Genomic DNA, 27,163 nt, shown 5'->3' with positions numbered 1-27,163 from the left:
TTTGACTTAATCCATCAACCTAAAAACACTCTTTTTCTTTTTTTCCGTCTTAGTGTGTCGTCTTAAAAAGTGTCTTTACACATGCTAATGAAAGTTCTCTGATGGATCCCAAAGGTTCTTTAATGCCTCTCTAGTAAAGAAGTCCCCCTTTTTCAAGGTTCTCGTCCCACTTCTATAAGCTCTGTGATACGGAAGAGCCCAGAGGTCCCCTGAGCAGATGAGAACAGACACGCGATGACGGTCCTTTATTCTGCTGCCTTGACTGTTGTTGGCACGCTTGGCATTTCTTCATCCCGTGTGTCATTTGGCCAGAACAACACCAGTAGCAGGACGGTTCTCTGCTTTCCGAGCTCTCTGCAAAGACTCTTAAGGCAGAAATGATGCCTGCTGGGAAAAGGCTGATGTCAGCTCTTAAGAGCATAGCGCCCTGCTCGGATAAGGAGGTCTTTGTTTTCGGCTCAACTGTGAAAATGAGAAAATGCCTCTAGCCTGACAAACAAGAAACCCACACAACAGAGGTCGGGCCGTGACCTTTATTTAAAGGTACCACACTTCATTAGCAAAACACTCACATGCAACACACAGATGCGCCTTTAATGTCGCATGGAGTGGCTGTAAAAACCAGCTTCATTTCCACCCCCGTCAGGGCTGACCCGCAGCCCTAGCTCCAGTGCAGGGCAAAGTCAGCCTCACACGAAGCCCTTCTGACACTCTACGTCCCCACAGAAGCACTCATTAAAGACCCAGGCTCCCTTCTCATTTACTTTTCAAAATAAATACACATACTTGCTGTACGTTGGGGGGATTTAAAAGAAAAAAATTAACAACATCTCAGTTTCTGAGTTAGTTACTTAGGATAACTAAAATTAAGGCTATAAAATATCTTAAATCCCAGAACACTTGTGGGAAGACTTACACGACTGTGTGTGAAAGCGCACAAGAGGAGAGAATTTTGGGGCTAAAACTTCCCAAGTTCAGATGATGCCAAAAAGGATGTGGGAGAAAAAGAGAAAGCACATAGTCTGAGAGATTCTATTTCAAAAGTCCTTGATTTATGAAATCTGTGGTGGTGGGGGGGGAAATGTCTTCATATATTTAAAGCAAATTTTAAAATGCCCCCGTCTTCATCTTTAGACTAACGTTACTACTGGCCTGTGCCACTAACTTAATATTGGGTCAGAGATTTTAAACCAGAACACAATTTCTTTTTTTTTTTTTTTTTGGCTGCCTTGGTTCTTAGTGGCCGGACGCGGGATCTTTCGTTGCAGCGTGCAGGCTTCTCTCTAGCGGTGACGTGAGGATTTTTTCTCTCTCTAGTTGTGGCGCACAGGCTCCAGGGTGCATGGGCTCTGTAGTTGTGGCACGCGGGCTCTCTCACTGAGGCACGCGAACTCAACAGTTGCGGCACACGGGCCCAGCCATCCCACGGCATGTGGGAACCTAATTCCCCGACCAGGGATCTAACCCGCGTCCCGTGCATGGGAAGGCGGATTCTTTACCACTGGACCACCAGGGAAGTCCCCAGAACACAATTTCAAAAGCACTTTCCTGAGCATGAAGGAAACCCTCCTCTGTTCACGTGGGGCTCTCACCTGCACAGAGATGCCCTTTCAGCCTCTTCAGGGGAAGCTCAACAGCTGCTCTTCCTCCCATCATCCCTGCAGGGAAGCCTCGCCGTGCGTGGCGGACGGACCTGCCTAGCGCTCTCAGAGCCCTTCCACACTTATGCGCCTGCATCCCGTCACCGCGTGCTCCAACGACCCCTCTCCACCCGTCATCTCCAAAGCATCGTTCTGCTGTGTGGAGAATGCTCACACGGCAGATCATCCAAAAGCACAAGGCGCTAAGCTCCCGTATCAGACAGTTCACAGCAGCCGGATGCGTGCGCTCCTCAGTATCAATGGAACATGGGTCCCAACAGCGCTGGCTCCAGGAGCAGCCAGGCTGGGTTTTGATTCCTGGCTCCATGACCAACTAGCTAGCTCTGTGACCCTGAGCAAGTTACCAATCGCTCTGAGCCTCACTTTTACCACCTGCAAAAGAGGGATAATCACAGCATCCACATCACAGGGTTGAGAGGACGCGAGGCGATCACGCCCACGAAACATTCGGCACAGCGCCTGGTACACCATCAGGCTCAACAGACAGTCACGGGCACGAATAAGCCCTGATACAGAGGCTCCCCTGATTCTCTAGATGCTGGGAATCCTGACCCATCACCATCCTCAGTGATGAAAATCTGGACCCCCTCTAAGGCTTACGTAGACATGGACACAGCAATAACACGGTCCGCCTATAAACACGTATTACTGTTTACCTCATAAAAACACGTCACTGTTTACCCTTTAAAGTCTCAGCTGCTGTTAGGTCAAGGTACTGAAATAACCCCAACTTTTCAATTTCCTCTGGGTCTAGCTGGTTTTTTTTTTAATTTAAACTATAGTTGATTTACAATATTGTGTTAGCTTCAGGTGTACAACAAAGCGACTAGGTTTTATATAGATAGATATAGATAAATCTATATATATACACACACAAATATATAAATAATCTTTTTCAGATTCTTTTCCATTCTAGGTTATTACAAGATACTGAATATAGTTCCCTGGGCTCTACAGTAAATCCTTGTTGTCTATCTATTTTGCATATAGTATCTGTTAATCCCGTACTCCTAGTTTATCGCTCTCCCCACACCTTTCCCCTTTGGTAACCAGAAGTTTGTTTTCTATGTCTGTGAGTCTGTTTCTGTTTTATAACTAAGTTCATTTGTATTATTTTTAGATTCCACATGTAAGTGCTATCATATAATATTTGTCTTTCTCTGTCCAACTTACTTCACTTAGTATGATAGTCTCTAGGTCCATCCATGTTGCTGCCAATGGCAATATTTCATTCTTTTTTATGGCTGAGTAATATTCAATGGTATATACGTAGCACATCTTCTTTATCCATTCACCTGTCGATGGACACTTAGGTTGCTTCCATGTCTTGGCTATTGTAAACAGTGCTGCTACGAACATAGGGGTGCATGTGTCTTTTAGAATTGGAGATTTCATCTTTTCCGGATATATGCCCAGGAGTGGGATTGCTGCATCATATGCTAGCTCTAGCTTTAGTTTTTTAAGGAACCTCCATACTGTTTTCCATAGTGGCTGCACCAATTTACATTCCCTCTGGGTCTGGTTTTAAACTGAAATGAGGAATAGCTTCCTCTACTTTCATGAAGTCTGTGGACTAACAGTCCCCTGGTAAAGCACGTTCATACACATCCCTACTAAAGGTACTAAAGAGATACAAGAAATGGAGAATCACCAAACAGAGCATGATGGTGCTGCCAACGATTATGCTTATACTTTACAAACTAGATACTCCTGAACACCTGCAGTACCATCTACACAATCAATCCCTCTGGGGGAAAAAATGTCCATTCTAGTCAGTAATCAGTAAGGTTTTGTTTTTTTTAAAAAAAACCGAGTTTCTAGATCACACCCAGAACGTGATTTCAAAGGCTTCCTCCAATCTTCTGTCAAGCTGCAAGAATTACTGGTTTTGAGTCTGTTTTTCCCTCTTTTTCTGTTCACTCTTATGGGGTCAAGAGGGAAGTGACTGAGACCAAGGGAGAAAAAAAAATAAAATAAAAATAAGAATAGGAGGTTAAGGGAAGAAGAAAGCAAAGGAGAAAGAAGGAGGAAGAGAAAGGGGAGGAGCAAAGGGAACAGAGGACCCGAGCCTGGAGAACGTACCCAAGGATACACCAGAATCGGCTCCATCAGACTTGAGGAAAACTTCAAAGGCATGGCCACAGAAGCAAAGACAACATCAGGGGACATATTTCACACCAGGAAAGGATTTCAAAGGAACAGCACCAGGGAGAAGGGGTCATGTTTTCTTTCGCTGGGCCCTGCCTCTTTCAGCTTGGATGGTTAACGCCGTCTGGGGCGAGCACGGCTGTTACAGCACAAGGCCAGTGACCATGGCTTTGATCTCAGTGTGAGCTTCTGGGTTTTGCCCTGTTCTGAGGCCAGGGGCAACTATTTTGCACATTTATATAGCACTGATCAAAGAGAGGGTGCCTCTTCCAATCGGGAAATGAGCTCAACGAGCACGTTCTCTGGACAGTGGGTCTAATTTTCAATTCAACACAGAAATTATTTAGCACCTGCCATGTGCCAGACACTAGAATGGTCAAATGTCACCCTAAATATGTGATGTCCATCTTTAAGATGCCTGTCATCCTGTCTCAGGTGAGATACAGCTGTGACAGAATCACATGATGATTGGTTTCGGTGTCACACACAGCAAGGTTAATCCCAGCTCCATCACTTTGGACACGTTATGCTCTCAATTTCTGCTTCTGTAATACACACACACACACACACACCATCTTAAAGGGACACACTTATTGTAAGGGTTAAATGAGATAACACACTTAAAGTGTCTGGCATAGGGCCAGTATAGAGTAAGCATTCAATATACATTCCCTTCCTCTCACAGGTAACTGAGTGAACAGTTGAGCTACATACCCATCACTCACACACAGAGGTGAAAACTGAAATCCATCTTAGACCATACCCTTCAGCACAGAACTCTCACCAGGTTCCACCAGCCAAGCAGCCTAGACTAAGTCTCAAAACCAGTGTGAATTCAGCATGTTGTTATACGGCATCAACTGTTAGCCTTCAAGAGTCTTCATTGTATTACAAATACACAAGATATTACAAATGCACAAGATTGTCCATTGCAGCATTATTATAAAATATTACCTAAATGTCCAAACAAAGGGGATTAGCTGAACCCACCATGGCATATGCATGCAATGGAGTACTACGCAGTTGCAAACAAGGATGAGAAACTGGCATGAAGCGATTTCCACAATACATGGTTGACTGAAAACACCTGAGCTCAAGTGAGTATACAAAGTATGGCACCTTGTGTGTAAGAAAGAAAGGGAATGAGAAAGTATTCATGTACCTGCTTACTTTAACAGAAAGACACACAAGAAGGGTAATCACCTTCACGGTTAGCGAACAAGAGCAGTGAACGGGACAGGGAAGGGAATAATGCTCCTCTAGGACTTTTTGTTTGTTTGTTTTGTTTTGTTTTTGTTTTTGCGGTACGCAGGCCTCTCACTGTCGCGGCCTCTCCCATTGCGGAACACAGGCTCCAGACGCGAAGGCTCAGCGGCCATGGCTCACGGGCCCAGCCGCTCCGCGGCATGTGGGATCTTCCCGGACCGGGGCACGAACCCGTGTCCCCTGCATCGGCAGGCGGACTCTCAACCACTGCGCCACCAGGGAAGCCCTCCTCTAGTACTTTTAAATAGAGTTTTGACTTTTTTTTTTCTTTCAGTCTCATTAAGACATAATTGACAGATAGCACTGTGTAGGTTTAAGGTGTACAGCATAATGACTTCACTTACTTAAACGGCAATATGATGACACAGTCTTGACATTCAGAAGCATGTTAACAGTTTACATATTGAAAAAGTGAAATCAACAAGGATGGGAAAAAATCTCCGACTGAGTGCCAACAGAAATTAATTATAGATTGTAATTAACACAACACTGAAGTGGGGAGGGGAGGTAACTTTTGAAGTTGGTACTTCAAAAGAGGCTACTATTATACCCTCAGCACCAGGGGAAAAAAAACAACAAATCTTGAACTCTTTTTAGCAGGTTTGTTTTTCAGAGTGGCACAGGCATAGCAATTCTGAAACTCTTTTAAGTGTGCTGTAGGACTGAACACTAAGTAAATGGGCTGAAGTTGTTGGAATCAGGGAGATACAAATATGGAATAGGGGAGGGTGAGGAAGAACTCCATAGGGTTGGATTATAACTGGAGTATTAAAATGAACTCATGATTGCCTGGCTCTTTCCACAGAGTCTAGAAACCATGCTGTTCAACAGAACTTTCTGTGATGGTAGAAATGTTCTATGTGTGTTCTGTCCAACGTGCGAGCCACGAGCCACATGTGGCTACTGAGCTGGAAATGTGGCTACTGCAACTGAGGAACTGATTTTTTAAACTTTATTTAATGTTAAGTGTGATCTGCCACATGCAACTGTGTCTACTGTATTAGACAACTCAAGTCTAGAGGCAATGACACCACAGTTACACTGAGCACCCAGATCTTGGCTTCTAAATACTACTCCCCACTGAAAGGAATTAGGGTCCCCAGGAGAAACGGCCGACTCCATGCTGAAGCAGGTAAGTTAGAAGAGGAACATCTGGTCTGCCAGGCAATAAGAAAGTGCTCAAAAAAGGGGTGGGGGGGAAAGGCATGTAAGAAGGACACATAAGGGCTTCCCAGGTGGCGCAGCGGTTGAGAGTCCGCCTGCCGATGCAGGGGACACGGGTTCGTGCCCCGGTCCGGGAAGATCCCACGTGCCGCGGAGCAGGTGGGCCCGTGAGCCATGGCCGCTGAGCCTTTGCGTCCGGAGCCTGTGCTCCACAATGGGAGAGGCCGTGACAGTGAGAGGCCCGCGTACCACAAAAAAAAAAATCAGAAGGACATATGAGTCAGTTGAAGGGACTCTTATCTGCCACATCAGGGACAGCTCAACTCACCAAACAAAACAGGAATCCCTGAGTCCATATGGATGACAGACAGGGGGAAAGGAGAGCTCTTCCTCACCAGATCACACTTGAATACCAAGGTCGTAGAAAAAATTACTCACCGACATTTCCACAAGACGAACCCCACTCTACCCTTGCCTCATACCTTGATCTACTTTATTTCTACGGCAGATAAGAGTACTTTTCAACTCCCAAATAAGACATTCATGTTCTTAACACTTAGGGAACAAAACAAAAAAATTGCTCAGGGTCACCCTTTCAGTAAGAAAATAAAGAGTTCAAATGACCCAGGAATCCTCAGTTTCCAAGTTCTGGAGAAATCACTAGGCAAACCTCTTCCCTCTCCCCCTCCTCCCCGAACCAAATCAAATGAAAGTTGGTCATACTCTGTAGCTTCCTACCCTGGCTCAATCTCTCCATCTCTCTACTGGAAAATATCTCAGTATGACGGTTATAGTGAAATGCAGCCAAAGCATGCATCTCTGAGACCCTCTTCATAGGAATCTGTAACTCAGTACAGGAAGTTTCTTGGATATCTTAAATAAAAAGGAGGGGACACACTATCGTGCAAATAGGAAACCTTTCATCAGATCAGACAATGCACTTAAGTACCCTAACCCATGAAGAAGTAAGAGATGCAGCATCTTTTAAACGTGCCTGTGAAACTGGTCATGCAGCGCTTAGAAAACACACGTGGAAACATCAGTAACGTTACTGAGATGAGGAATTAACCTGCGGCGAACGAGTGACACTGCCCACCTTTCCTCTCTGAGTCCAGGGAGTTGGCCCAGGGGGCGCTGCCGTTTCTGGTTTTCTAAACCTGTGCATGATGACATCCATTGTGAGCTGCAAGTGAACTCTGCAGTTCTATTACTTACACTTTAAATCATTTACAGTGTCATCACAGATCTGTGCATCGAGGTCACATTTGTAACCACCCAAGGAGTTACAAAATCATTCTCTAAATGCTTCGACGTTCTAATGATACTAATAACGACGAAAGCTCTGCTTGTCATCTGCCAGGCACTGCACTAAGCGCTCACCATCATCCTTTGAGGAAGGACCCACTATGACTCCCGCTGAAAGATAAGGAAGCTGGGATGTTAGCCCCGACGCTACGACGTTCACACATTACATTCACTGTAACAGTGCTCTTATTCCCTATCATTACCAGTATCTGAATAATGGATTCATTAATAATAAAAGCAGTAACTGTCATCAACTGAGTATTGTACTGGGCCCAACTCCTCGCATATTTTCACTCTACTGCTCACAATAGGTCTATACATGAACTGTCAGCATTGCCATTTTACAGAGAAGGATATCGGGCCCAGATAAATTAAGTGATTGTCCAAGGCCACAAAGATGGTGAGTGGCAGAATTGGGATTAAAACTAAGGCAAGCTTGATCACAAAACCTACTATCTCAGAGCCACCTCCCCCTTTCTTCGTTTAAAAAAAAAAAAAAAGAGAAAAAGAAAAAAAAAAAAGGACCAAATGTCTCTTATTTGGGTTTGGAGAGAGGAAGAGATTCCTAGTAACATAAGAATGAACTCCAAACAGTTGGACGCCCTAGGTCTAAATTATGAGCCTCTCCCTCTTTGCGAGAGGTCATTGTTTTGCAGAGCCTTGTTGCTGGATTCCTGATCGTAGCAAATTCCAGGGCTCCAGACTGCAGGCTCAGCCTCTGACTAACACTACAGTGATTTACTGAGGATAGAGAAATACCGCTGTCAGTATGTCTTATGACTACACACACAGGCCAGCGCGCTGGAATGCCGGCAATGCCGAGGGCTGCTGGCGCGTTCGGCCCCCTCGAACCGTGCTAGGTCCCCGCCTCCAGTGAGGAGCCTGGAATATGAGGTCCACGTTCCTGCCAGGAATGGCAGCATCCTCGGAAGGACTGGGGATGGCCGAGCATCCTGAGTAATCACTACACATTAAGTCACGTGTGCGGAGGAGAAAGGAACAGCGCCTTTTACCCAGACAGACAGCGCGCTACTTCCAGCCGTCAGGGCGGCCTCCGCCCTCTGCCAAGACCCCAGACTACCCACCGGCCTCCCAACCGCCAGGCCAGCCTCCCCGCGCAGCTGCCTGGGGGGTCCCCGAGGCCGCCAGACCTCCGAAGAAGCATCCGCTCCCTCCGCGAGGCGTGCGCGTGAGAAACACAACGAGGGAGCCCAGATACAGCGCGCCGGTTTCCAAATACAAACGTGGTGACGCCGCATCGGGTCACAGAACTTTCGTCTCAGCAAAGGGGGACACTGAGGCGCAGGGAGTTGAAGCAACGCGCGCGGAGGCCGCAGGCGCGGGCGGGGACGGAGGGGCAGGGCCGCCGCCCGGGCACCGCTCCTCTGCGCGCGGGAGGAAGCTCCCTCAGCCGCGCGGGGCAGCCCCGCGCGCGTCCCCAGCACGAAAAGCGCCCTCCCCACCGTGGGACACACAGCTGCGGCTGCACACCTAGCTCTCAGGGTGCACAACTGGGGCTCCTGAGCCAGCATTTTACAGCGGTGGCCCGGCGCTCGCCCCTTCGGCCACTGCCCCGGCCCCTAAGGACACTCGGTGGGGACCGGCCCCCTGCGCAAGCAGCTGGCAGTGACCAGGCAAGAGAAGCCAAGGCTTCCAGACAACGTCCCCAAGCCGCTCTAGGGAAAGGTAGCTCCTCTGGGGAACACACTCGAATGGCTGCACACATGCGTCGGAAGGAGATGAGAGGTCACCTCTCCTGGAGCTATTAACTCCGGTTTAGTGCCCGCTCCTGGCAGGGGAGTAGTGGGCATCTCTCCCCTTCCGAGTCAGCGGCACAGAGTGGCAAGAGAACCGTGGCCCAGGACCCGCTTCAGGGGGGGCACTTACAGGTGGGGGGCGAAGATGCGACTCATCTTGGAAGCATGGTCACTTTCACAGTCCAGCTCGTCGTCGCCGGGCTCCACGGTGAACTTCCTCTTGCTGGGACTGATGGGCGGGGGCCCCGTGCGGTGACTAGTGAGGGCCGAGGCCACGGGCAGGGTCTGCAGCCGGGGCTCCCCCCTGAGAGCAGCTTCACCTGAGCAGAGAGAGAGAGACACGTGTCACCAAGCAGGAGACACGCCCCCACCCCGGCCCCTCGCAAAACGACTCCCGGGGTAAAGTTTCTGGCAACGGGATGGGCTGCCATTCTCAAAACGCGCCCGGGCCCCGGGGAGCCGCCAAGCGCGAGCCCTTCCACATAAACATGGTTTCCCAGCACAGTCGCTCTTTTCTGCCCCAGCGTTATTGAGATATCACTGACATATATCATTGTGTCAGTTTAAGGTGAACAACGTGTTGATTTGATACACTTATACATTGCAAAACGTTACCACCAGAGCTAACACATCCAACACGTCACATACCTACCATTTCTTCAATAAGTTTTTAGGGCTTTAAAATAAAAAGTTGCAATAAAGTAACTGGGGACAGAGGGCGTATCAACCATAAACCATCTCAAAAGTTAACTGAAGACAACAGAGGTCTTTTGATTTTCGGGTATTCAACTACAAACCTGTAAGAGTATGATGACCTAACCGTGGGTTCATTAAACAACTAAACTCGCTTTTCTTGCTTGTTACACTTTTATTATGTCTTTGGTATGTTATTTTTTTTAAGAATGAGGAAAATTTATGGGTTAATAGTTCACATGTTTGCCCCCCAACGTTAAAACAAACAAAAATACGTTGTTTAATGGGAAATACTTATTTTTTTCTTACGGTACACTAAAGATGGCATGTTAAAAATATGATTATTATCAGCACTAAGTTTCTGTGGATAATCTGTCACCAGCTTAATGCACATGTGCTGTTCTCAAAATATTTTCAAAGTCAGACACTCATGATCAGAATTCACATTTTGATCTGATTCGACATCTTGCTGTCTTTCATTCCCGTTTTAGAAAGGCTTCATGCAAAGAGATAACTTTGTGCCTTGTTATGAATTAAAATAAGCATAACCTTTCATTACAAGAATGGTTATATACTTTCTAAATTATAAGCAAGAGTAATAGTTACTTTAAGAGAAAACATCAAGCTTTCTAAGTCATGGGGGGCTGAGTACCTAAAATTTTCACAAATAATAACCTGTTTGTTGTGCTTTTCATATTGGCCTCTAAGGCCTGACCAATTTTGTTTCCACTTGGTCACCATTTGAGAGTCACATTAGGATAAAGTTGACTTCATCTGAGGCCTGTGGTACCTAAGAAAGGAAATCTTTGTTTGCCACCACTAATTTTCGTATCGTCACAGAAATGCGTGGACAGTTTTAACAGCCGTTTGCTTCACACACATATGACAAATGCGATTTTGTTAGGGAAAGGAGGGAAAAATGCCTTCTTAATGTCTACCAGGAAAAATAAAAATTTTGCCAATTTAGTCAGCAAGATATAAACTAGCAAATATACAGTCACCCATAATACACCTCTAGTCAGGATTTCTTTCAAGGATTCTGGCCCCAAAGCAAACTGGAACTTTCCATTTTAAATGAAATACCTAAAACACAAGCCCTATGCTGGCCTGCTACACTCAGAAACTCAGCAGGATTTTGGTTGACCTCTACTTCGTATTAAGTCATTTTTGGTTTAAACAAACAAACAAACAAACAGCAGTGCTAATATCTGTACCTTAATAAATTAGAAAATATCCTTTCGAAAGCTGCCCCTCCTTCTCATTCTCTCCTTCTCCACAGAGCATCAGTAACCCGGTTAACTTCTGGAGGAGCCCTGGTGATACCCTGAGAAACCCAACCACTGCCAATCAAGCCTCATCCGCAAGGCACAGCGCCAGCGCACCCTCCACCCAGCGTCTCTCCACGTCCCTGGCAGCGTAAGTGGGATGAGGAGTACTCTGTGAGGACCCCCGGGCTTTGGGAGCCATTTCATCAGATGCCAGATGTGTGGCAATGCCAGTTGCCATGGAAAATCGCCACCGTATCAACGAAGTCGAATCACCCCAAAAAAGGAAGAGTCACTCATTACGCAAGAAATCACTGTTACGTGAAGAGCAAAACTCTTGGGGTGACGATAACATTCCTGCTTCACTCCGCAGTTTCCATCCTCGTACAAGTTCTTGGGCTTGTTTGCATTTAAGTCCATCAAATGGAGGCACTGCTCATCTTAAGACTGAATTGCTGGTGGCTGGCAGAGAAAGTCCACAGGAATCCTTCGAAAACACTGGAGATCGGTAACCTGGCAGGTGAAGGACCCACGAAGGAATCACATGTGGTCCTGGGGGGAGGGGGGCTCCTCCAGAGATGACGGGGACATGCATGCCGTTAGTGCTGGGTTCCCTCGTGTGACAGATGGAGTCACCTACTCAGGGTCACATGTGAACAGGTTAACTATAGCAAGAACCATGCCCTCTGCCTATCAGGCTAACACCTCCTCCTAAACACCGTGCAAGCCCCACACACGGCTCAGCACAAAGAAACCAGGGGCAGGAGGAAAAGAGCCACAGTTAGAAGGGCAGGCAGGTCTGCTCAGTTACATGCCTTCAGCCTTCATTCATCTCCCAGCCCCCCTGGAGAGGGCCCTGGCCCAACGCCAGGTATCGTAGAGCAGGATTTGCTGGTGTCAGTGTGTACGTAGCAAAACAAGGTTAAAATTATTTTAGTAAAACTCTATTTTAATTTATTTTTGGCCGCACTGAGTCTTTGTTGCTGCACGTGGGCTTTCTCTAGTTGCGGAGAGCAGGGGCTACTCTTTGTTGCGGTTCGCGGGCTTCTCACTGCGGCGGTTTCTCTTGTCACGGAGCACGGGCTCTAGGCACGCGGGCTTCAGTAGTTGTGGCTCGCAGGCTCTAGAGTGCAGGCTCAGTAGTTGTGGCGCACAGGCTTAGTTGCTCTGCGGCATGTGGGATCTTCCCGGACCAGGGATCGAACCTGTGTCCCCTGCACTGGCGGGCAGATTCTTATCCACTGTGCCAACATGGAAGCCCGAGGAGTACATTTCATCTGGAGTCAAGGCACGTGTGGGATACCCTCCCTTTATTTAGAAACAGGCAAATATGGGCACGTACTTCCCCCCTCTGGGCCTCCATCCAACCAGGGGACAGACTAGCTAATATCTCATATTCCTTCAGACCCAATTCTACACTCCACAATCCTGTAATCAATTAAGTAACCAACCAACCAACCAACATTTACTATGAAATTATTACTTGTGAAATACTGAACTAAGACATCAAAACCCAAAGTACGTACCTCAGATCTTATATGTAAAAAAAAAGTGAATCCACGGTCAAATAAATTTGGAAAACACAAGATTAAATAATTTTCCCAGGAGTTCCTTCTTGTCTTCTAATGCACATGCCAGTTTCCAAGAGAGAAACACAGCAGCGCTGCCTTCAATCACGCCACCCCCAATTCATCCTACCCCTTCTGCAGACACAGCCTTCCAAGGCTCCGTTGTGAGAACATCACCCCATCCTTACCCAAAGAGCCAGGAGCTTGCCAGTCACTGATAAAACACTATCCACACTGCTTCAGCACTCAAAGTCAACAGCTGGTCCCAGCTATGCTTCTCATCCGTGTTCCTAGTATTCCTCTTACTAAGCTCTGAAAATTTCAGCCCTAAAGTTTAAACTAGACTAGTCACCATTCCACAGAGAACTAAAGATCTTTACTCAGGTTCTTCCCCTAATCTTCTTGTGTTGAATCCTACACATCCTGCAAAGGCCACTTTTAAAATGCTACCTCCATCAGGTTGCCTTCCTTGATTCCTCAATCTGAAAGTCATCTCTTTTCCTGAATACCCACAGAAATTTATCACTATGGCCCTTCCCTTCCCACTCTGTTCTGTGCCCCTTGAAGCAAGGGACATTTTATTCATTTTCTATCCTTAGAACACAGAGCACAATATATTCCATGCAGCAGATGGTTAGTATACACTGACAATGAGTAAATGAGGCAACGGGTGCCCAGGTTATAGAGTTTTGAGGTATGTTAAAGATCAAAGATAACGTAGAATAAGGAATTTTTAAAGATCTATTTAAGGATATATTTATATAAAGAACGCTTACAACTCAACAAGAGAAAGATAACCCGATTTAAAAATAGGAAAGTATCTCACAAGAACTTTCTCCAAAGAAGAGAATCGCCAAGAAGCACAAGGGAAGATCTTCAACATCGCTAGACGTCAGGGAAACACAAAACAGAACCACAATGAGACACCACCTCGCAGCCACTAGGAGGGCTAGGATGAAAAGACAGAGGACAAGTGTTGATGAGGATGTGAAGAGATTAGAACCCTCGTGTCTTCCTGGAGCAAACGTGAAATGTGCAGGTGCTGGGGAAAACCACTTGGGGCAGTTCCTCAAATGGTTAAACACAGACCCAGCAACTACTCTCCCAGGTATATATCCAAAAGAAATGAAAACATATACTCACACAAAACTTATACATGAAGCTTCACAGCAGCATTATTCATTATAGCCCCAAACCCGAATATCCATCAACAATGAACAGATATAAAAAATGTGGTACATCCATACGATGGAATGTTATTCAGCTACAAGAAGGAACGAAGTACTGGTTCATGCTACGACATGGATGAACCTAGAATACAGTACGCTGAGCGAAAGAAGCCAACACAAAAGCCCACAGACCATCAGGTTCCATTCTATGGAACGTCCGGGAAAGGCAAATGCATAGAGACAGAAAGTAGATTAGTGGCTGCTGGGGGCTGGGAGAAGTGAGGGGTGGGACACGGCTGCTACTGAGGGCAGGGTTTCTCTTGCGGGTGATAAGAAAATGTTCTAAAATGTATTGTGGTGAAGGTTGCATAGCTCTGTGAATACACTAAAATCCACTGAATTGTATACTTTAAATGGGTGAATTGTACGGTAACGTGAATTATATTTCAATAAAGCTGTATTTATAAGTAGATGAAAGAAGATCCCAGTATTACGAGATCCTTTTCTCTCTCAGGCTTTTCCACAATTAACTGTTAAATAAGAACAAGCATCCATTAATTTTCCCTGAAATAAAAATAAACCTTTTGTTATTACAGCGATATCTCTCTGTCAGTCAGATAATTTTCTAAATATTTATCAAGTTAAAACAAATCAAAGCAGAAGTGCTTGAGGTTATGTAGACACTTGGATTCATCAGAGTCCTATTAAGCTCCAGCTCAGCTTTTAATCAGATTGTGTTTGAGTGTCTATTACATGCCGAAGGCTGTGCAAAGTGCTGTCAGAAAAACAAATGATGAAACTTATACAGACCCTGACCACAAGCAGGGAAGGAAAAAAATACACACCAAAAGGAACTTATCTTGGTGTATAAAAGACTTCTTTCTTTTGTGCTCATGTGTATTCTAAATCTCACAATGGTTTGGTAATTGAAAAGGGAGAAATGATCTTTCTTTGTCAAGAACAAACAAGAGGAGGGAGTTTGAGCTGAGGAACCCAGTATTTTAAGTTTCTCGAGTTGGCTTAGCTACAACTGTCAATTTAACTTTTTTTTTTTAAGTTACAATTATAACTAAAGAAGCTCAACTTTTAAAATGTATCTGGCCTTTTTAACAGAAGATAATCCTATCCAGGTATGTGATGCTGCAGAACAATGCCTAATGGATACAAAAAATTTACTTAATTGCTGACTTTAGTCATGGTAACAGTTCTAGTATATGGATCAAAAATATTCCTTAAAGGGCTTCCCTGGTGGTGCAGTGGTTGAGAGTCCGCCTGCTGATGCAGGGGACACGGGTTCGTGCACCGGTCCGAAAAGATCCCACGTGCCGCCGAGCGGCTGGGCCCGTGAGCCATGGCCACTGAGCCTGCGCGTCCGGAGCCTGTGCTCCGCAACGGGAGAGGCCACAACAGTGAGAGGCCCGCGTACCGCAAAAACAAAATATATATATATATATATATATATATATATTCCTTAAATGTTTCTCCCAATTTTGAAGATGAGCAAGGATTTGGGCCCAAGATTTCACAAGAATCAGCATATATTAATTTCAATTTTAAAAAGTTTAACAGAGAGAAAGAAAAAAGAAAACCACTTAGCTTTATGATGTGCTATAGAATGATTCTGCTGAAATAGCAGAAGGAAAATCCTGCTGTCAACGTCAGAAATGGAGTGGGAGAAGAGAGACCAAGGCAGAGGGATGAGACCCACAGGAATCTGCAGCCTAGTTTCAGAATCCCATTCTTGCCATATTTAAAAGCTTCTAAGACCCCTTATTCCCTACATTATAATACAGCTAAAACTGAAGTTTGTCTATCATCAAGTGGCATATTTTGATAGGACTTTTTCTTTGGCGGACATGACAGAGTGATTCATCTTAGACTGGACCCAATACAGAACCTGACTGGAGGGCCTTCAAAACAGCACCTGTCTCTTCAGCCCTGATTTCTTCATTTGTAAAATTCAGTGGTTCCATTAGCTCATCTTGAAGGCCTACCTTTGGCTCTCAAATCTACATTGTCCATAAGGTACATCTTCCAAAGGTGGTTGATAGAGAAATAGTCAACTTTTACAGGACACCCTTGACATGGTGGGAGCAAAAGCTGGTTCAACTAAGAACTCCTGACTCAAAGCTCACCTCATAGTTGAAGGAGATTTAGTTAAGAACCAAGCACCCTTCTCAGTCCCAGTGTCCCGGCTTCATTTACTTATTCCAGTGCTACGAGAAAGCTGTCCTTAGTCAACTGAAGCCTGAGATAAAGGCAATGTGGTCCACAAAGCGCAGACTTGACTTTTACTGAGCTGAATGGCAGAGACTAAGACCTTCACCATGGAGCGGAGACAACTGATCCGGTTTCAGAGGGACAGACGGGTCCCGGGACAAAGCAGGGGCGGTGTCAGAACTGGGCTCAACCCCCGTCACAACGCCTCCATCAGCTCTGTGGGCCAAAGGCCAGACGGGGATTTGTGGCTGCCCTTAAGGTGGGCATGACTCGGGGGAAATGAATCAAAATAAGGGCATTTATTGTCGTTTTATGGAGGTTAGACAGCACAAGGCTGAAATGACAATGTCTGTGTTTATGGGAAAGGGGAAGGGACAGCTATACTAAGGGGTCTCTTGCTATAACTTCTAAGGATTTTTCACAAAAATCTCCATGCCTTGCCCAACGGAGAGCTTTCTGCCACAATTTAAATTTCTGCTGTGTCCAAGATTTTACGTTCTACTCTCCTCCTCACCCCTTTTATTGTTTCTAAACGTAAACCAAAGAAGTAAAACTACGGCTCAGTCCCCCAAGCCAGCTGCCCAGCAGTGGGATCGGTCTCCTGTGTGACCACAGCCCACGGCGACAGACTGACATCACCCTGCTGGCAGGGGAGCACCTGATAAAACAAACGCACTCTACATTTCACAACCCATCTCCCATCTCCCAAGCCCCGGCAGCCGGGGCCTATTCATTTTCTTTCAAAGAATACTTCTTTGTCTCACGGACCAGCAGCTGGGGAGAAGACAGAGAAGTCAGCCTCTTTCAAACAGTCCAACTTGTGGCTATTCTTGACTTTTTTCTTTTCTCTAAAAAGGAAGGCTGTTAGGCAATACGATGAAACCCAGGAGAGCCAGCAGAGATAAAAGATGTGACGTAGCGTCTGCAAGCGGCGCAAGGATTTCATGGCTCAGTGACGGAGCCCCCGCCCACCTCCGCTCGGGGTGCCCCACCAAGTGCCCTCCCCACTGTCACCCCAGACTCACGGCTCTAAACCCGCAGCCCGATCGTACGTCTGGAGGCCAAACCTCAGCTAAAGGTCCCTCTTGTCCAGTCAGCCAGGGTCAGGGGGCTCAGGGGAGGTTAGGCCAGACCCCCGAACTGAGCTTGGTTTCAGCAGCTCTCACCTTTTCTTTAGAGCAACAATGAGATTGTTAAGAGAGAAAAAAAACACAAACAACCACAACCTGTATGACTGACTGCTACTAATATAATTAAGGATAACAACACCACAGTAAAACTTGCGGAGTTAAAACGCACACTGTTTTAATCAGAATTTCAAGTACTCCAGATAATCTTGTAGACATTACACTTTGTCAGAGCTTTCTTCTATCTTATATCAGCATATTTTATTGTAAAAGCATTTAAAAATCCGAGCTGGTATTCTGGGTTTTCCTGACTATAGTCCTATAAGGGAAGAGAGGAAGAATAACTCCCATCCTGCAGCAAAGGAAAGTCGTGTTTCAAGAATGGGTGAAGGGACTTCCCTGGTGGTCCAGTGGGTAAGAATCCATCTTGCAATGCAGAGGATGCCAAGTTGACCCCTAGTCGGGGAACTAAGAGCTCACGTGCCGTGGGGCAACTAAGACCCGCCGTGCCACAACTAAGACCCGACGCAGCAAAATAAATAAATATTAAAAAAATAATAACAATGGGTGAATAGCTCAAGTCACAAGACTGATTGATAGAAGGGCTGGAAGGAGACACCTGGCATTTTGCTTTCCTAGCTTTCATATCCTTCTAGCTGTGCAGGATGTTTACAGGTTAAGGAAAAGGAGTGGGAAGAAGACACTTGAAGGGAGGAAGTAGGAAAGAGAGTGGAAGGGAAGGGAAGGGAGAGGAAGAGGCGGCATGCAGGGTGAGGGCAGGAAGGGGGACTCACGCGCTGAACTGTGCCCCCCAAATTCATATGTTGCAATCCTAACCCCAGTACTCAGAATGTGACTGTATGTAGAGATAGGGTCCTATGGGTGGGCCCCAATCCAATAGGACCAGTGTCCTCATAAGAGGAGATTAGGACACAGACAAGTACACACACAGAGGAAAGACCATGGAAACATGAAGATGGACATCTACGAGCCAAGAGGAGGGGCCTCAGGAGAAACCAACCCTGCCGACACCTTGATCTTTCGAAGTCCAGCCTCCAAACCTGTGAGAATAGATGCCTGCTGTGTAAGCCCCCAGTCTGGGGTACTATGATCCCACAGCCCCGGCTAACTAACATAGGAGGGAAGAAAGGGAGGAAGCAGGGAAGGCAGGGACAGGGCTGAAACCTGGGTCTGACACAAAGGATAAAGCTCTTCACTTTGGGACCTAACAGCTTCCACCGCTTGGTCTATCCCGACTGACCTGATCTAGTGGGACTGGTCGAGATGGAAGCAATTTTTTTTTTTAAGTTTTTTTTATTGTGGTAAAAGTCACATAATATAAAACATACTATTTGAACCTTATTTAACTGTAGAGTTCAGTGGCACTAAGTGCATTCACATTGTTGTACAGCTCTCACCATCATCCATCTCCTGAATTTTTCACCTTCCTAAACTGAAACTCTGTCCCCATTAAACACTAACTCCCCCTTCCCCTGCCCCCAACCCCTGGCCCCAGGCATCTACCAGTGTACTTTCCAACTCTATGAATTTGACTGTTCTAGGTACCTCATATAAGTGGAGAAATGGAAGCAAGTTAACGCCTGGAGGCCACTTGCAGATTAGAACCTGCCCAGGAGGGGACGAGACCCGTGGGCTGGTACGGAGAGCAAGGGGAGCCCTGGCTCCGTACCAGGAGAAGTGCAGAGAGACCCAGGCTGTGTCTCAGCGAGAACAAACGCACAGGAGAGACCAGGGCTCTCTCTGGAAAGCACAGGTGAAGGAGAGGGTCGAGGAGACCAGGCGGGGGTCTCACCCAGGCTGCTCCCAGACAGTGCCGAAGCTGCCGGTGCGCCAGGGGTGGATGGTGTAGACAGTTCCTAACGGTTTTAAACACCTGTAATTCTCCAGGGGCAAGAGGAGAAAGGGTGAAAAGACAATCCCAAAGAAATGGTAAGATGTCTATAATTCCCAATATACATTCTAAATACACAATAAGATGTTTTAATAAGGTGAAGAGAAAGGTTAATCTGATATCAAAAAGCACTAACTGAAAATACTTTAAAGTAAATTAAAAATTGTTATATTCGCATCCATATGTTGCTATTCATTGAATTAGCAAGTTCTGCATCATTTAAAATAACTGTGTTGTGCTCAGCGTTTAAAAAAAAAAATCCGTGCAATCTCATTTACCTTACTGAGTTCACTTTATACCTGAACTGTATCTTCACAGATTATGTAATACTAACCTGGGTGAAATTATCACAAAGTAAGAGAACTCAGATTAATCTTACTATCTATATCATCTATACATATATACCACATATATATCATCTCGGCTTAAAGAAAATTTCAGGTACCAAACAGTGAGAAAATCAGGCTGAAGAGCCACAGATCTCAGCGTTAGGTGGGGTTTTGGCTTCATAAATCATAACTGGGATTTAATAGGATTGAACACCCGTTCGCATCCTTGGTTTCCTGAGCCAGACCTAGTAACCACACCGGCGTCTGTTCTTGGTCCTCGAACCCCAGACTGGGGCTCTGACGGGAGCTGCAGAGGGTTCAGAGTAAATCAGAGAAGCTGAGTCTGAAAGTACAAGCCCTGCTTTTACTGTATGGTGTCTGCCTGGATATTAGAACATCAGTACAGTAAGTTACACGCCCTCACATGTCCCTGTCTGAGGCCCCAGCACTGACACATGACCCGTGAACCCCAAGGAGATAAGAGCAGTTCAAGTACCTTGGATGCCAAGTGCACAGAACCCTCCTTAATGGAAAAGACTCTCTAAGCCCGCCAGAAATTCTTCACTATGTTTACTAGCAAATCTACTTTTGTAACATGTTTCTGTTAATTAAAAAAGAGCAGAATTATGAAAGCAAAGTGTCTGCAGGTGGTATTGGAATCAGGCACTCTGCTGGGGACTCGACTTTCTTTCGAGTAGAGCTTACAGAAGGAATCACTGAACGACGTGAAGCAAGAAAGAGGCTGTCCTAACCTCTTCAACAGGAGAGCCACCTGGGGAAGGTACCACCTCTTCAATATATTATGTAAGTGGGTAAAAATACCCTAAGCAACTCCCTCTTCCAGCCCTTTGGCATGCAACAGGTTAAACATCTAAGGTAACAGGCTAGTATCGGCACTGTCAAAACATTCTTAAATTTAAGGGAATTCTAGAGGGTATGACTGGGGCCAGAGGCCCTGGGAGTGTTGAACCTAAGAATCAGTCACTGACCACTGAAGGAGGAAAAAGAGAGAGAGTTTGGGGAGTGGAAGGAGACACTGGAAAACGAAACGTTCCTTCCTCTGACGTCCCATCACACTGACCCTCTAGAATGGACTTCTCACACCCTGGCTACTCTCGAGCTTACCTGGGTCCCATCCTCTTTGCCCCACCTGCATGTGGTCAGAGTGCGGCCCCGTGACTCGTTTCTGTGTCCCCGACCCGCTGGCCCAGTGCAGAGAGACGTGGTGGGCTTTGGGATCAAAGGTGTGATCTTGGCAAAGTCTCTTCATCTCTCTCAAGCCTCTATTTCTTCATCTACCTTGAGAGCTTCTTTTGTGAGAACCAGTGAAAACGCACAGGAAGTTCCCAGCCCTGCACGGGCCATCTGTTACTATACCATCTGTTCAATTCCATCCTTTGATACGACTCCAACCCAGAGGATGAAATGATGGGGGCAAAGGAGCTACTCCAGGGTCGCTCCCACTGTTCGCGAGAGGTTAGCACATGCACGGTTTCCACCAACTAGTCGAAAATCAGACACAGCGCCAGGAGCACAGGTCAGAGACCTTCCAAACCTGCTCCACCAGGAGCCAGTGGGGGATCTTGGGGCAGCTACCTGACTGCCTGTGACTGTTTCCACGTGTGTGAAAAGGACCACGTGAACCCACACGGAGGCCCAGATCTATCTTAAGGGTTAAACAGGACACTTGGCACAGTGCCAGGTGCTCTAGCTCCCCTCCCCCCCCACACACACAGCCTCCACTGTTTGCTTGTTTCCAGACACCTTTCCCCCCACTAGAATTCCTCCTGACCAATTCAGTCATCTCCACTTTCAACATGCAATCTCAAGGCGGCCAGCCGCCCAAGAGCACCTCTTCTGATACCACCGGCTGGAGTCTGCCCGGCTCCAGCTCCCAAACTACAGATTTCTGAGCCGTACCATCGTGTTTGCTGCTGTCTCTCACGAGACAGACAGGCAGTCTTGTTCTCTGCAATAAATTCTAGTCCAGACCTGGAGGAAAAAGATGAAGCTCCCAGGAACCAACTCAGAATTCATACATAAACTGGCATATGAACTCCTGAAGGCCACAGATGGGCCGACCTACCCCAAACACGGAATCTCACATCAGCTCCAAACCCCTTCCAGCGTGGAGGCCGGCAGGTCGCTGGGACATGACGAACATCCTGAGTCCGACATCTCAGAAAGCCATTCCGCCAACCCACAGAGAGGCAGCAACCCACTGGATTACTTACTGCTGCTCAGTGAGCTGGTTTCAGAAGCCAGAGTGATTTTTCCAAGGATTAAAATAGGACACAAAGTTCAAAGACTCCACAATACTGAGAGTGAAAGCAGCTCTGGGCACTCAGGCACACACGTGATCCAAGGGCCTAATCACCGTGAAGACTGGTAAAACGAGCCAGTTAAAGCAGGGTTCTGCCAGCCTTATCACTCAAACAGCCAAGTGCCCAAGTACATAAGTTTATTTTTTCCAATTCTTAAAATAATTTTAAAGCTACCGAAAAGTTTACTAAGTGAGCATCCCATTCCCTTCCCCTTGATTCATCTCGTCTGTCTACACACATGCACCTTTTAAACTATAACTGCTATGATTTTTAAGGTACCTTGCAGGCATCACATCGTACCCCAAATACTTCAAGTGTCTTCTACTAGTGAAGGCACTCTCCTTCACAGACACGGAACCATCATCACACCCAAGCAAGTTCAAGTTCATATATCATCATTATCTAACACCCAATCCAGGTTAGTTTCCTCAACTGAACTATCTCTTCTGGGGGGAGGTAGTGGAGAGAATCCAGGATCCAATCACACACTGGTCGATGGCCTTGTTGCATCTCTTTATTTTCTTTCTTTTTCATTTGTGGAATTTTTAAAAAACATCTTTATTGGAGTATAACTGCTTTACAATGTTGTGTTACTTTCTGCTGCATAACAAAGTGGATCAGCTGTATGTATACATATATCCCCATATCCCCTCCCTCTTGCGTCTCCCTCCACCCTCCCTATCCCAACCCTCTAGGTGGTCACAAAGCACGGAGCTGGCCTCCCTGTGCTATGCAGCTGCTTCCCACTAGCTATCTATTTTACATTTGGTACTGTATATATGTCCATGCCACTCTCTCACTTCGTCCCAGCTTACCCTTCCCCCTGCCCGTGTCCTTAAGTCCATTCTCTACGTCTGCGTCTATATTCCTGTCCTGTCCCTAGGTTCATCAGAACCTTTTTTTTTTTTCAGATTCCACATATATGTGTCAGCATACGGTATTTCTTTTTCTCTTTCTGACTTACTTCACTCTGTATGACAGACTCCAGGTCCATCCACCTCACTACAAATAACTCAATTTCGTTCCTCTTTATGGCTGAGTAATATTCCATTGTGTATATGTGCCATATCCACTCATCTGTTGATGGACACTTAGGTTGCTTCCATGTCCTGATTACTGTAAATAGTGCTGCAATGAACACTGTGGTACATGTCTCTTTTTTTTTCTTTTTTTTTTTTTTTTGCAGTAGGTGGGCCTCTCACTGTTGTGGCCTCTCCCATTGCGGAGCACAGGCTCAGGACGCACAGGCTCAGTGGCCATGTCTCATGGGCCCAACCGCTCCGCGGCATGTGGGATCTTCCCGGACCGGGGCACGAGCCCGTGTCCCCTGCATCAGCAGGCGGACTCTCAACCACTGCGCCACCAGGGAAGCCCGGTACATGTCTCTTTTTGAAGTATGATTTTCTCAGGGTTTTTGCCCAGTAGTGGGATTGCTGGGTCATATGGTAGTTCTATTTTTAGTTTTTTACGGAACCTCCATACTGTTCTCCAGAGTGACTGAATCAATTTACATTCCCACCAACAGTGCAAGAGGGTTCCCATTTCTCCACACCCTCTCCAGCATTTATTGTTTGTAGATTTTTTGATGATGGCCATTCTGACTGGTGTAAGGTGATAACCTCATTGTACTTTTGATTTGCATTTCTCTGATAATTAGTGATGCTGAGCAGCTTTGCATGTGCTTCTTAGCCATCTGTGTGTCTTCTTTGGAGAAATGTCTATTTAGGTCTTCTGCCCATTTTTGGATTGGGTTGTTTGTTTTTTTGATATTGACCTGAATGAGTTGCTTATATATTCTGGACATTAATCCTTTGTCACGTTGCTTCGTTTGCAAATATTTTCTCCCATTCTGAGGGTTGTCTTTTCATCTTGTTTATGGTTGCCTTTGCTAGGCAAATCTTTTAAGTTTCATTAGGTCCCATTTGTTTATTTTTGTTTTTATTTTCATTTCTCTAGGAGGTGGGTCAAAAAGGATCTTGCTGTGATTTATGTCATAGAGTGTTCTGCGTATGTTTTCCTCTAAGAGTTTTATAGTGTCTGGCCTTACATTTAGGTCTGTAATCCATTTTGAGTTTATTTTTGTGTATGGTGTTAGTGAGTGTTCTAATTTCATTCCTTTACATGTAGCTGTCCAGTTTACCCAGCACCACTTATTGAAGAGGCTGTCTTTTCTCCATAGTATATTCTATATTCTTGCCTCCCTTATCAAAGATAAGGTGACCATATGTGCGTGGGTTTATCTCTGGGTTTTCTATCCTGTTCCATTGATCTATAATCCTGTTTTTGTGCCAGTACCATACTGTCTTGATTACTGTAGCTTTGTAGTATAGTCTGAAGTCAGGGAGCCTGATTCCTCCAGCTCGTTCTTCTTTCTCAAGATTGCTTTGGCTCTTCAGGGTCTTTTGTGTTTCCATACAAACTGAATTTTTTTGTTCTAGTTCTGTGAAAAATGCCAGTGGTAGTTTGATAGGGATTACATTGAATCTGTAGATTGCTTTGGGCAGTATAGTCATTTTCACAATGCTGATTCTTCCAATCCAAGAACATGGTATATACCCCATCTGTTTGTATCGTCTTTAATTTCTTTCATCAGTGTCTTTTATTTTTTTTAACACCTTTACTGGGGTATAATTGCTTTACAATGTTGTGTTAGTTTCTGCTGCATAACAAAGTGAATCAGCTATATGTATACATATACCACCATATCCCCTCCCTCTTGCACCTCCCTCCCACCCTCCCTATCCCACCCCTCTAGGTGGTCACAAAGCATGCTACTGTATGATTGAGCAATCCCCCTACTGGGCATACACCCTGAGAAGGCCATAATTCAGAAAGAGATGTGTACCACAATGTTCACTGCAGCTCTATTTACAATAGCCAAGACATGGAAGCAACCTAAGTGTCCATCGACAGATGAATGGATAAAGAAGATGTGGCACATATATACAATGGAATATTACTCAGCCATAAAAAGGAACAAAACTGAGTTATTTGTAGTGAGGTGGATGGAGCCACAGTCTGTCATACAGAGTGAAGTAAGTCAGAAAGAGAAAAACAAACAGCATATGCTAACACACATATATATGGAATTTTAAAAAATGGTTCTGATGAAACTAGGGGCAGGACAGGAATGAAGACGCATACGTAGAGAATGGACTTAAGGACACGGGGAGGGGGAAGGGTAAGCTGGGACAAAGTGAGAGAGTAGCACTGACACTACCAAATTCAAAACAGATAGCTAGTGGGAAGCAGCTGCATAGCTGCATCTCTTTAATTTCCTAAAGGAACTTTTTCTATCTTTCTTTCTCTTCCGTGACATTGGTGTATTTAAATAATCCAGACCAATTAACTGCCCTACAATTTTTGGTGATCTGATCATTTCCTCATGATTCGATTTGAGGTGAACATTTTCGGCAAGAGTACGAGAGGTGGTGTGCACAGCACGTGGCATCACATCAAAGGCACCTGATGCCACTGTGCCCCAATACAGGTGCCACTAAACTTGAGTACTTGGTTACAGTGATGCCCACAGAATTTCTCTATCCTAAAAAAGTAATCTTTCCCTTTCATAGTAATATGGGGGTGAGCATCTTGTCACTCCCTCTCAATCTCTTGCTCATTTATTAAGCACTTTTTATTTGTTCTGCAAGAGACTAGAGTTAAGCTGGATAAAACATGGCGCCCCCCTCCCACCGATTACAAATCGGCACAGGTCTGACATGGGACACGCAGCATTTTTACATAAAAGACAGTGAAAGAAAAATATAAGAAAACACCTGACACGATCAGGGACTGGCTTATGCACTTCCTGAAATACACTAGGCATTCAATAAACATAATGCTGTGTTAGGAGCTTGTACAGTTCGGGCAAATAAAAGCTATTGGCACTAACTTCACCCTCTCAATTATCCCTCTCATATCACCACATACCTTGGCAGAAAGTCCTTCAACGTGGTCACCCAGCCTTCCACCATGAGAGTTTAAAGACTCTGATGGATTCGATCGCTGAAATAAAGTCTAAGAGTTCTCAACCTGGTGGTGGAGACCTCCACAGCCCAACCCTCTAGCCTCACCCCTCTCTTTCCTGTCAAACGAACTCCTCCCAGGCTACACCGCTCACGCTGTTCACTCAGGCTGCGAACACTCTTCCGTCTCCCCGTCACCTGGCAAGTTCGCTGGGCAAACCCTAGCGCATTATCCTTTGCTCTGAAAGCTGCCATCCAAGTTCTATTCTTGAGATACTCCTCATTCCCAAATGATAGTTAAGTGAAACTAGCATCCCTGCCCAATGGCCCTGGAAATTGACATACCAGCCCTTATTTTAAAGGCTAGCTGCTAATTGCTGAATCTAGTCCCCACCTAAAGAAGGTATGGAATTTAGAACTGGCAGAAGAAAAGAGGAAACGTGGATCGTTCAAAGGCATTTTAGTGCCTGGTATGTTTGTAGCACTATGCCCAGCACTAAGGGGAACACAAAAATGTCTGAGGTCTGGTCTTTGCCTCACGAACCACAGTTGCAGTAGGAGTGTTAAGTCACGGTGATAAATAATAAGGAAGAACGTAAATGCCAAAACAAAAGAGATGCTCTTTAAGTGGGTGAACTGTATGGTATACGAATCATATCTCAATAAAGCTGTTACCAAAAAAAAAAAAAAAAATTACCGAGGACCACAAAGAACTTTTGCTTACATAATTTGTATCAATAATTACCATATTAGGAATTAAAATGGAGAAAGTTTTCAAATATTAATTTCAAGATAAAAATAAACTCATTACATGTAAAAAGAAAAACAGAGAAGCTATGAACATTTTAGATGAGGAAGATATCAATTCTAGCTCTAATAATCTAGTCAGGAGTGGAACTGCAAAAATAGGTAGGATTTGGACACTTGGAAATGGTGGGAATGGGCATTCCAGGTGGGGACAGCTACACACATAAAGGCAGAAAGCAGGAAAGGCGTCGTCATGTGTGTGTGAGATCAATCTAACTGGAACAAAGGGCTCGTTTCTTCTGTTGGTTAAGAGTAACTGGCTAAACAGATAGATGGGTCAGATAATAAAGGGCTCTGAGCACAGGCAGAGTTCAGACCTGATGGCAGACAACTGGACAGAGCCTCTGTGAGTGCTCACACAGCGGAAGAAGAGCTTCAGAGAAGGGTGGTCTGATGATGCTGAGTTGCTCGGATGGACACACCTGAGCCAGGGGGCAGGGCAGCAATGCATCGGGGGCGGGGCACCAATGTTCATACCCATGA

The 27,163-nt window shown here is 45.6% G+C and overlaps 1 protein-coding gene across 6 annotated transcripts in view; it reads right to left on the bottom strand.

Moving 5' to 3' along the window:
• Positions 1-27,163, bottom strand: part of VGLL4 (vestigial like family member 4) — a 151,489-nt gene that overhangs the window by 29,467 nt on the left and 94,859 nt on the right. For all 6 annotated transcript variants that reach the window (XM_060161174.1, XM_060161175.1, XM_060161173.1 and 3 more), the window contains one exon: positions 9,432-9,621. In XM_060161174.1, coding sequence (XP_060017157.1) covers positions 9,432-9,621 — 190 coding nt within the window. The remainder of the gene's footprint in view (positions 1-9,431; positions 9,622-27,163) is intronic.

The sequence above is a fragment of the Lagenorhynchus albirostris genome, chromosome 10 (assembly GCF_949774975.1).
Source record: "Lagenorhynchus albirostris chromosome 10, mLagAlb1.1, whole genome shotgun sequence".
Classification (NCBI taxonomy): domain Eukaryota; kingdom Metazoa; phylum Chordata; class Mammalia; order Artiodactyla; family Delphinidae; genus Lagenorhynchus; species Lagenorhynchus albirostris.
The sequence above is the reverse complement of the archived record's forward strand: the minus strand, read 5'-3'. Positions and strand labels throughout refer to the sequence as shown.